The 12,011-nt window shown below is 37.7% G+C and overlaps 1 protein-coding gene across 1 annotated transcript in view; it reads right to left on the bottom strand.

Annotated features, from left to right (window-relative positions):
* Positions 1-12,011, bottom strand: part of RGSL1 (regulator of G protein signaling like 1) — a 134,843-nt gene that overhangs the window by 7,666 nt on the left and 115,166 nt on the right. The window contains exons 13-17 of the mRNA XM_064595523.1: positions 11,617-11,810; positions 10,207-10,324; positions 9,679-9,787; positions 7,046-7,175; positions 3,364-3,538 (exon numbers count right to left, since the gene is read on the bottom strand). Of these exons, the coding sequence (XP_064451593.1) occupies positions 3,364-3,538; positions 7,046-7,175; positions 9,679-9,787; positions 10,207-10,324; positions 11,617-11,810 (726 nt within the window). The remainder of the gene's footprint in view (positions 1-3,363; positions 3,539-7,045; positions 7,176-9,678; positions 9,788-10,206; positions 10,325-11,616; positions 11,811-12,011) is intronic.

The raw sequence follows: 12,011 nt of genomic DNA, 5'->3' as shown, positions 1-12,011 counted from the left end.
TTTTTATTATAGTAAAATACATGCAATATAAAATTTACCAGTTTAACCATTTTTAAATATACAGTCAGTGGCATTAAGTACATTGACTTTGTTGTGCAACCATCAACACAATCCATCTCCAGGACTTTTTTCATCTTCCCCAGCTGAAATTCTATGCCATTAAACAATAACTCTCTATTCTTCCCATATCCCAGCCTCTGGCAATTACCTTCTGTCTCCTAGCAACATATTCTTTTACTAACCATCAGATACCTGTCAGTTATACCTTATCTTGATTTAAGTACACAGTTTATTTCTCTCAGGCCTCTTTAAATCTTAACCATTTAAACTTTTCCTAAGAGTAGAATACCAAGATTTTCCCATTATAAGCTTGTTTTGCATATCCACTTATTTATTCCATCAGTGGACATTTAAAAGGGTTTACTCTGTGCCAGGTGCAGTTCCAAGAGCAGGGATTCAGCAGTGAACATGGTAAACAAAGTCCTGCTTTTGTTTTTAGTTGTCTAAATGCACTTCTTGCATCTATCATCCTACTTCTTAACTCTCATTTGTGTTTTGTCTGCCATCCAGATTGGTTTGCAGGATCTTAGAGAAGAGAGAGCATGTCTTTTGTATCTCCAATGTCAAATCCAGTGCCCAAGCAATCAGTAAGCATTTGTGGAACTGAGCTAAATGCCTCACTGGGGTGCAGTGGAGACCTCTTAACCAAATTCTCCTAACTAGTGTGCTGAATGACCAGGTGCTCTTCTGAAAACACACTGACTGATGCCTATGACATGCTCACTATATACACACTGGTTGTTCCTTCTGTAATATACTCTCACATGTTCCCAGTGAGTTGAGGCAGATATATACTGAGAATTAGCCATGTTTCTTCTCAAATATTTTTGTCTGTTGTACTTGTTACTGTAATTTGTAATTTATGAAAATTGATAAAATATGAACATAAAAGGAAAAGGTATTTGTTGTTTCTGTGAAAATAAATTTGAATGTATTGGAATGTTCCAGTAACGGCAAGTTGCTTTTTAAAAAGTTGCTATTGAGTTAGGTATGACAAAGCAATTTAAAACTTTGAAAAAACAAGTATAAAAATCCAGAAGGATTAAATTGCCTTTAAATTCTCACTCCACTTTAAAAAGAGAAATTTTAGAATTAGCATAGCATTTTGGATATAGTTTATGCAAGAAAAATATGTGGATCTCCAGTTAGAGGAATGGCTTTGACTTTACATCAAAAGTTTGTCAGGTGAGTGAAAGTACATCAGTATGATTTAACATAATAATATCTCTTTAAGTATGAATGTTCCTCACAAAATTAAAAATAGATTTACCATATAATCCCACTGCTGGGTATTACCCAAAGAATATGAAAACACTAATTCAAAGACATACATGCACCCCTATGTTTATTGTAGCATTATTTATAATGGCCAAATTATGGAAGCAGTTCACGTGTCCATTGACAGATTAATGAATAAAGAAAATGTGGTATATTTATACAATAGAATATTAGTCATAAAAAGAATGAAATCTTGCCATTTTCAACCACATGGATGGAGATAGAGGATATAATGCTAAGTGAAATGTCAGTCAGAGAAAAACAAATACCATATGATTTCACTCATATTTGGAATTTAAGAAACAAAACAAAGAAAAAAAAGAGACAAACCAAGAAACAGATTCTTAACTATAGAGAACAAACTGATGGTTACCAGAGGGGAGGTGGGTGGGGGGATAGGTGAAATAGGTCATAAGAATATACTTATCATGATGAATACTGAATAATGTATAGAATTGTTTAATCAATATATTCTACACATGAAACTAATATAACACTGTATGTCAACTATACTGGAATTAAAATTTTAAAAAGCTAATCAACCAAAGGCAAGCAAAAATAATAATAATAATGATACACAATGAGTGAAGTAATATAGAGGATTGAATAACCTGTATGTATGTACAGGAGACTTCCAACTTATATCAACTTAAATATCATTTATGCATCTCTATCTTTATTTTTAAATTAGTTTAGAACTTTTAACAGTTCTCAAAAAAAAAAAAAAAAAAGAAAGCCCACCACATTCTAAAACATAGACTCATAAGCCATTCTACTTTAGTACATAAGATACCTAACATAGTACATCATTTCTATGGGGGAAATGTATTCCAAATTTCAAATCAGTATTTCAGGAACATGCCCTTCCTGATAATGGCAAAGATGTTCCCATTGATGAGGACAGAGAAAGAAGTAGAGACTCTTATTTCTCTTAGAGTCACTTGTTTCTATCTGCAAATGTTCAAGAAAATTTTAAGTCAATTCTCTCTTTCAGATGTGCTAGACTCGTGTTCCCAACTGTGCTGCACATCAGAATCACACGAGCAGCTTATTAAAGTACCAGTTCCCAGGCTCTACACTGCAACAGTGAAATCCCAATCTCTGGGACCTTGGCGTTGGCAGTATTCACAAGCCCCCAGTGACCCTGATGTGTACCAGTGTTGAGAACCATTGACTAACTCCTATACCCCAGTATGATTGTTTTGCAAGTTCAGGCCCTGAGCTCACAAATTGGAGAGCTTTACACATGAGACACACATGGTTAAGAATATTTCTAAGTAGAGAGGTGCCTGGGTGGTTCAGTCACTTAAGCACATGACTCTTGATTTTGGCTCAGGTTATGATCTCAGGGTCGTGAGACTGAGCCCCGTGTTGGGCTCTATGCTGGGCATGGAGCCTGCTCAGGCTTCTCTCTCTCTCCTTCTGCCCCCCCCAAAGAAATATTTCTAAGTAGAAACCGCACTAAACAACAGGTAAGAATAATCTGACCCAGACCAGAAAGATGTTTTGCTCTATATATTTCACCAAAGCTGTAATGGAATGACCTCCATTTTTTCCCTACTACTTGCTTTTTTCATAAGATGCATGAATAAAGCAAATAATAAATAAATATATATAGATTTTATTCCTATATATCCGTTTAATGTCATGCATACACACACAGACACACACAATTTTTATTATTATAATTCTTTGTTCTAACTAAGGAACTATTGGCCCTATGGTGCTCCATAAGAGGACTTCTATCATATTAACAAATAATAAAAAAAAAGTGCTCCACTTCCTGGGTATAAATATATTTCAATATTTCAATCATTTCAATATTGGCAACTCCAGAATACTGAAGAGCTTCTAGGACCTAAAGGGAAGAATGGCAGAAATTGATACAGTGACACACAGAATTCAGTGAGATTTTCAGTTGGAGATTGCTGCCTGGCAGGGCTGAAATCACTTATAGGCCACTCAAGACTTTGCTGGATGGTACTAATCAGGGAAAGCCATGATAGGGAGAGATGGGAAACTTACTTCTCCATTTCAGAAAAAAAATACAAATCATTGATTGCAAAGTTGACAATGATAATTCTGTGGCCAAATATACGGCGCTTCATAAGTGTTATATCACCATTCTCAAGGTCTGCATTCCGGACGTTTGTGGCATATGCGGTTGGGCGTCCTGATACATTTGGTGATGTGGAGAAATCTGAGAGAGAAAGAGGAAGGAATTAAAATCTAGTTTGATGAAGTCACTCTTAAACTTGAAGCCTTTGACTTGGGCATAACTAAAATGAAGAAAGGAAACTGTGGACCCATCTTTGGGCCTATCCAAATAGTGATTTCCTACCCTTGGGCTCAACGTTTTACTTTGACTTGAAGGACTGCTGAAAAAGCCATCTGTTCAGATGATATGACCACACACACACACACACACAAATCAACTGAGTACCGAAAGGTGTTTTCCTGGCGCATGTCTCATAGAAATATAATTGCACTGTAGGTATGCTAATCCCTAAGATTTCTGCAGAAACTGAATATGCAGGTGTGACCTTCAAAATGGAGTCTGTGGTTCTGATGATGCTTATTCTAGGTTTATCAGGGAAGTAATTTAGAAGGAAACTGGGAAAGCAGCACAACAAAAAAGTCAAAACGTCAAGAGTAAAGAAGTTTATTGAAACAGAGAGTAGGGCGGTGGAGTAGAAAACAGACACATGAGTAAAGAAGAAGATAGAAGATTCAAGAAGGTTTGGATTGTGTTTCAGAAAAACAAGACACTTATTTTAGAAAGTTTCTTGACTAGGATATATACAAAGAAATCCATTCATAGGAATTTAGGGCTGCGAAGACAACAGTTTTAGGCTGTATCTGGCAAGTAAACCCTGGTTAACGGCCTGGCTGGGTTTAAGAAAATTGTCTAATCCAGCTCTAGAATTTACTATTCTTCCTATAAAACCCATTATTCTGGATATCTGTTCAGGAACCATTGATGTGGGTATGGTGCTTCCTATTGGTGTAAGTGGGATTCCTTTTGGAGAAGTGTTATATATAAAATGGGAGGGTACTACAACATTGAATAAATAGCTAGCACCTCTTATGTTCCAGACCCTGTGCTAGGTCCTAGGGTTACAGCATCACATAAAGCAAAGCCTCCTCCTTCTTATCTTACAATCTCTCTTTATCTCTTAGACTTGAGTTCGAAGGGGAAAAAAAAAAGTTTGAATAGTAGTGGAAGTTGGTATGATGATCAAGGATTTTAGGAAAAAAGTGTGCTAAATCCACTCAAGAAATCTGGGAGCAGTGATATACTTGCAAACCAGCTCTGGTAGGGGTGGGGGAGACCTGATTGTGGTATTTGCTGATTTCTATAATAAATACTTCCACCATAGTTGATTTCAGCTATTGATGGTTCACAAAATGTCCTGAATATTTAACAGTTGACTCTCAACTGGGTTACGATTGTCAGCTTGTTTTATTTTTTTAAAAGCAAGACCCAATTCTATGCTAGCTATAAGAACACTTTAAATGAAGGGCAGAAATAGGTTATAAGTAGAGGAACTGAAAAAGATAATACATGCATGTTAACACTAATAAAAAGAAAGCTGGAGTGATTATCTTAATCTACAAGGTAGATTTCAGAGAAAAAAATATTACCAACGATAAAGTATTTTTTTGTAATGATAAATGGGTCAATTGATTGAAGGACATAACAATCCCAGAAAAGTCTAAATGATAGTGAAAGAAAACAGACCACTGTAGATCTCCCACTGAGCTACAGAAGCACTCTTCTTGGGCTGTCTCATACAAAGCTAAGGATGTGGGAAGTTGAAGTAGGGTGAAATTAGACTTTCTACCATTCTGGGGCGTAAGGGTTTGAACTAATTTTATTTAAAAGAAGAAACAAAAGAGCTAGAACTATTCAAAAATCCTAAATGTTTGTGAAGCAGTTCCTAAAACATATATACAAAAACTTTTGCAAATTAGAAAATATCATAATATTAAAATTAAAATTTCAAAAAAAAAATAGACAAAGGACATAAATAATTCAGAAAGGAATACGAATGACCAACAAATAAAGGTACTCAATTACTAAAGAAATATACATAAGAATGGCACATTAGTTTTCATTTACCAGACTGTCAGTTTTTAAGAAGTGCTTAATACCCCAGGTTGGTGACAATGTGGGGCACTTACTTATACTGTTGGTAAGAGTTTAATTAGTGTAATGTTTTTAAAGCGCTGAATTTTAACTACTTTTTAAAAGATTTTATTTATTTATTTGACAGAGAGAGAGACAGCTAGAGAGGGAACACAAGCAGGGGGAGTGGGAGAGGGAGAAGCAGGCTTCCCGCTGAGTAGGGAGCCGGATGCGGGGCTCGATCCCAGGACCCTGAGATCATGACCTGAGCCAAAGGCAGACGCTTAACAACTGAGCCACCCAGGTGCCCCTGAATTTTAACTGTTTTTAACCATTTACCCATTTCTCCCATTTTAGGGAATTAATCTCATAGAAATACAGGATTGCAATATATGTATGTTTTGCAGCATTATTTGTTATACTGACAATTGAAACAACTCAAAAGTCATCAAGAGAGATGAAGGTGATAGGCATTGAGGAGGGCACTTGACGTTATGAGCACTGGGTGTTATATGCAACTGATGAATCACTAAACTCTACCTCTGAAACTAATAATACACTATGTTAATTAATTGAATTTAAATAAAAAAACTCAAAAAAATAAGAGAGATGAGATTTGTCATTATCAATTCCTCTAGTATTATCTCAGGCACTTTTGTCATTTCATTAATCTTACTTAATTAATCATAATCATTAATCTCCAGTCCAACTGGCCTGATTGCCATTCCTGCAATGTGCCATGCTCTTTCTTATTTTAGGATTCTATGCAGACCTAGAAATTGCTCCCCACCTATTTTGCCTGTCTAACTTGCTCATTCCAGAAGACAAATTTGTCATTTTCTAGAAGTCTTCCCTGATCCTCCTCCTTGACTAACTAGGGTCTCCCTACAATTATCATTGGGATTACTCACCACATAATAATAGCAATAACACTGGCTAACCCTTTTATAGTAATGGGTAAAGATACTTTGTATGTATTAACTCACTCAATCCTCACAACAATCTATGGGATAAGCACCATTATTATTACCACTCTCCAGATGAAAAAACTGAGGCACAGAATCACTTTCACAAGTCCTTCAGTTAAAAAATGGCATATTCAAACCCAGGATATTTGGCTCCAAAATCTGTGGCTCTTACTTTCTATCTTGCCCTCAAAATGTAAGTGCTATGAAGACCTATCCTATACTGCATGTTTACTACTGTATCCCCAGCACCTGGCAAAGTTCCTGCCATATCGTGGATTCTCAAAAAGTGTGTTGAATGAATGAATGAACTAACAAATGAAGTAGTTGAATAAATCTATACTATGGACAACAGTTTAGTGAAATGTAAGATCTTGCTGCACTTTAGACTAATCGTTTTTCATCCTTGCTGACTCTGTCAGCAGAAGCCACTGGACTCACATTCTCTCTAAGCAGGCCTGAGCTTGGCTTTGCACCCAGGACCTAGAGCTCTTGCTAGACCCCAGGTTAACACAGGCATGACGCAAAGCAACAGCTCTGCAGCTTCTTACCTGGGCTAACCCCTGTGTCTGAAATGTCAACAGGAAAAACAGTAAATAGAGAAGTAACTTACTTTCCTTGTTATTTTGTAGTTCTAGGTGAAGATATTCTTCAAATTCCTGGCGCTTCCTGGGATCAGACACAAATCTGCGGTACTTGCAAAAGCTCTTAATAAAGCTAATCATTTTCATCCAGCCTCTTCCCTGGGAAAAGAGAGACGGGTATGCCACATTCATTAGTATAGCTGCTGTTCCCTGGAAGTCTACTATGTGCCAGAAACTTGACATTCATTATATTTAATCCTCACAACACCTCCTTTATGAGGAATAATCTTTAGCTCCAATTTAAAGGTGAGGAAAAACAGAGAATTGCAAACCTTCTCCAAATTAAGTGCCTAGTGGGCAGAAGATTCTGGCTTTACCCAGGCACGGGGCCATTGGCAATGCTCCTTTGACTACAGTCTTTCAGCAGTAAGATTTGAGATGCCATGATTAGGAGAGAGAGAGTGAGTGCTAAAAATAGGAAGAAACAGGGGTCAGAGATAAGCATAACTCACAAGAAGGGAATGATGGCTCAGGCAAATTTGAAATGTTGAAGAAATAAGGAAATGAATAAAATCATTTCTAATCATTAAAAAGAGAAAGTATAATTACATGCACATACACACCATACACACACAAATGCATTTTATAAGTTCCTTGTCTGTTTCTTAATACCCAGTGACCATTCTGTAATTCATTTACCCCTTGGACAAATGGATATTTGGAGTCAGAAAGAATCTTATTGATCAACTAGTTGTTTCATTCTACAAAGAGGGATCTTCAATGTAAGCATGGCTTTAGAGGACCAGTAGTGAAATACAAAAATCACTGGATTTGGGATCAGAAACTTGGGAGTCTGGAGCCTAGCTTTTCTCTAATTGTGTAATTTGGGCCAATGTACTTAATCTGTGTCTCAGGTCTCCATGTGTAAGAGAGAAACAATAGCCTTCAGGGTTGCGGTGAGGATTAGCGATTATATATGTAAACTCCAATGTCTCCATGTGTAAGAGAGAAACAATAGCCTTCAGGGTTGTGGTGAGGATTAGCGATTATATATGTAAACTCCAATGTAGTGCTTGGTACAAAGTAGGCACAAGTACGTGACAATTTATTTTTATCTTTTCTTATCTAAGAGCAACTGGAAGACCTGAAATTAAAACGAAGTCGTTCTGGGTGCAATATTCTTTTTAATGTCCTACATCAGCATTCACAGTACCCTGACATAGAGCTGACTCATGCATGGAGGGAAAGAAGAAGAGAAAGCAAGGAGTAGACATTTTCATATGGGCATAGTCCATTTCTGTTTTCAGAAATATCTTAGCATGATTTTTGGAGTCAGAGCTGGGCTCAAATTTTTCTGATACTAACCAACTCTACAACACATTGGGCAAGTGATTATTTAAAAGGAACATGTGTTTTTCTCAAATCATATGAAGAGACTTTCCTGAGTAACATTCCTGTCTGGGGGGAGCATGTGTCTTACTGGACAGGCGTCTGAAGTGCACTGGAATTTACTGATGAAACTTCTTTGTAAAGACAATATTTAATTCTTGCCATTTTCTTACAAAACTATATTTTGGAAAATTGTGTACTGTCATTTAAAATGCTTTTGTGTAAACTGGAAAAAATCCTGTCTCTTCCTCCCCCCCCCCCTTTTTTTTTACGGCTGGCATGGAGAAAGAATGAGCTAAATAACTGATGAGTTTGGAAGAAGAAAATGGACATGTTCTGCTCTCAACCCTCTGCATTCTCTGTTTGCAGGATTCCTGTGCTTAGGCCTGCCCTTTGTCAGTCAATAAGGGGTTCACCCAGGAGGCCTAAGTTGTTCCGTTACACCAGCGGCTGCACATGTGACTGAGTTTAATTTGGCTGCAGAGAGGATTATTAAACCCATCTGGCTTTATGGCCAACCCATGTGCTTCAAACTAGTTTTTTTTTTTTTTAAGATTTTATTTATTTATTTGAGAGAGAGAGAATGAGAGAGAGCACATGAGAGGGGGGAGGGTCAGAGGGAGAAGCAGACTCCCCGCCGAGCAGGGAGCCTGATGCGGGACTCGATCCCGGGACTCCAGGATCATGACCTGAGCCGAAGGCAGTCGCTTAACCAACTGAGCCACCCAGGTGCCCCTACTTGGTTCTTTTTATTTTTATTATTTTTATTATTATTATTTTTAAAGATTTTATTTATTTATTTGAGAGAGAGAATGAGAGAGAGAGAGAGCATGAGAGGGGGAGGGTCAGAGGGAGAAGGAGACTCCCCGCCGAGCAGGGAGCCCGATGCGGGACTCGATCCCGGGACTCCAGGATCATGACCTGAGCCGAAGGCAGTCGCTCAACCAACTGAGCCACCCAGGCGCCCTTCAAACTAGTTTTTAGCGGTAAAAAACCTGACATTTTGATCTCCATGTATCTGACCGCTGTGTCTATCACACAATTGGTTCTAGTAACAGAGTGAAGGCAAGGATTTTTCCTTAAATTCCCACTGTGACAATTTCTCTGAGCCTCAGGGTCCTCCTTTGTAAAACATGAATTAAGAAACATAACCAAAGAGTAGTTGTTTGGGTGAATAAATAAACTAACAAGGAAACTCTTTGCATGGTTGACAATGCCTAAGCAGTGCTTTCCTTGTCCCCAGTGTCTTGTCTTCATTGTCTTCCTCACTGACCTGGGATTCCTGTAGGTGAGCTGCGGTTTTTGAGGGCTTCTTAGCAGTTTGTACTTCAATATGCCCTTCCTGAGGATAAGGTGGGAACAGCTCTTGGTAATCTTTAAACCTGCCAGAAGGAGACCAAGAACATCAAGAAGGCAAACACCTGGTACATAAAAGGTAACAAGGCAAACCTATCTCAGCTTTTGGAGGAAGGCCAAGTGGGAACTGGGGAATGGTAAGACACTCACAAATACTCTTACCATTTCAATCCTTTGCTAATGTCAGCCTATAAATACTGTATTGTTCCACTGTTCAGGTAAATGCACTGAAGTGTGTATGTGCACGCACGCACACACACATGCATGCACACACATGTGCACAGGTAGGTAGGTAGAGGATTCAAGATAAATTTGATTTTTCTCTTGTAGGGAAGCTCTGGAAGTGAACTGTAAGAATAAATTTGAGACTCCTTGAGTACTATGGCTTTCAGAAGCCAATGAGCAGCTCCAGAAAGAATTATCGCCTTCACCGAGCAATACTTACCACTTTTCTTCCAGAGATTTCATGACAAAGCCCTGTAGCATTAACAGTGTGGTTGTGCTGACATGATGCATTTGAGAGATTTCTTTGATAATAGGGGCATCACACTGCAGTATTTCTTCTAAAAAATGCAAGAGAGAGAAAAAAGTCATCATCTCTTTGTCTACTTTTTCTGAGGTAGCAGGTGTGTTTTTCATCTTAGAGACTCAGTCCCTTATCCTTAATCTGGTTAGACTCTGAGCTCTCCAAAATTTGTTTGAAAATCTCAAAAGCATAATTGTAGAGCAAATACAGTCCTGGTTTACTTCCATTCAAATTTCAAAAATGAGTGCTTAAGGGGAAGGAAATATTTAAAAGACTCATTTCTGCAGCTAGCTTAAAGTGTTTGGTTTAGGAAGAGAGCAGAAGAGTAAAGGATTAAAGTTAAATTGCTGGGGCAGATAGGGAGGGAATCCAAGATTACAAATAAGTATCATGAGGGCAATATGATTTTCCAGGTGTTCAGAGACTATTGTGTTCATTAATAAGACTTGAAAACTTATCAAGGACAAGATCTGCAAACTTTTCTTTGTCTTATTCCTGAGAATCAACAAGTAAATATTTCTTACAAGTAAACATTTGCCAGTTTTACTTCTTTTTTTACTTTCATAAAATTTATAACCTTATCTTGGTTATCACAAGCAAATACACACACACACACCCATTTGTTCATTTGTGCCAAAATAAAAGACTTTATCTTCATTGCTTCGCTATAGATTTGTTTACTTTGAGGATGGGATTATGCTCACCTCCCTTTTTTCCCTCTAGAATAAGAGGTCAACACTTTACTTGCAACTTCTGTTTCTGGCCAAGATGAATTTACGTGGGTCAGATTGCCCTCCCTCCACAGGCAAGTAAACAAAATTTATTAAACAAAGATTTTCAGGGAGACAGTTCTTCCCAGGACAACTCTCTCTATAACCCATAATAGGTGAATACTCTAACTTTATATACAGCTAACTCTTGCTTTTATATCTAAATTACTGTCTAGTTGATTTAAGGGTCAAATAACTTGAGTTTGAATTCAAGATTTCTGTGTTTCATCGTCCTCATTAGTAAAATGGAGGTATTCATTCCTATCTTATAGAGATTAAATAAAATCCTATTTTCAGTGCTGAATAGAGTTAAATGAGAGGATATATTTCACATTTAAGTACAAGTGTTTTGTGCTTGACTTATCATAGTAGTATTTACTTTAGATTTATTATTGTTGCTCTCTCCTTTTATTGTCCCTCTTAATCTTTGTCTCAGTACTGCCCATGTGGCCACTGCTCTGTTCTGCTCTTTCAGGGGGCTCACATGAGGCAGGTTCTCTGCCAAACTCTTCTCCTAAGATGCTAAAGGGAGAAGGGAGCAGGAGAAGAGGATGCATACCAGCAGAGGCTTTGCCATGGAAGAAAGTCTTGATTATATTTTCAAAGAGAGACTTGTACATTTTTTCATTTGTCTCAATACTGATCTTATGTATGGCTACCAGGAATTGCAAGGGGCTTTCAGCCTTCCGTTCTTTGAGGAACTCTCTGAAGAACTCCAAGTGGTGTGTATTTAGGAGGACTTCTGTTAGGTTTCTGGAAAACAAGAAAGCATCATTGGTGAAGAGAAAAGGATGGTGACCCCAGACTTTAGCCATGTGTGAAAAGTGGAGTGAATAAATTGGTTACTATGCCTATTTCCTTGGAGATAAATGTGAACTTTTATATATCTACCCTAAGCGTGGTCCAATCATTTGACAACCCCAAAAGAAGAGGAGGAGAGGTATTTTAAAGGAG

Source organism: Mirounga angustirostris, unplaced genomic scaffold, assembly GCF_029215605.1.
Source record: "Mirounga angustirostris isolate CCGP_5_RB_7025 unplaced genomic scaffold, mMirAng1.0.hap1 SCAF_6, whole genome shotgun sequence".
NCBI lineage: Eukaryota > Metazoa > Chordata > Mammalia > Carnivora > Phocidae > Mirounga > Mirounga angustirostris.
The sequence above is the reverse complement of the archived record's forward strand: the minus strand, read 5'-3'. Positions and strand labels throughout refer to the sequence as shown.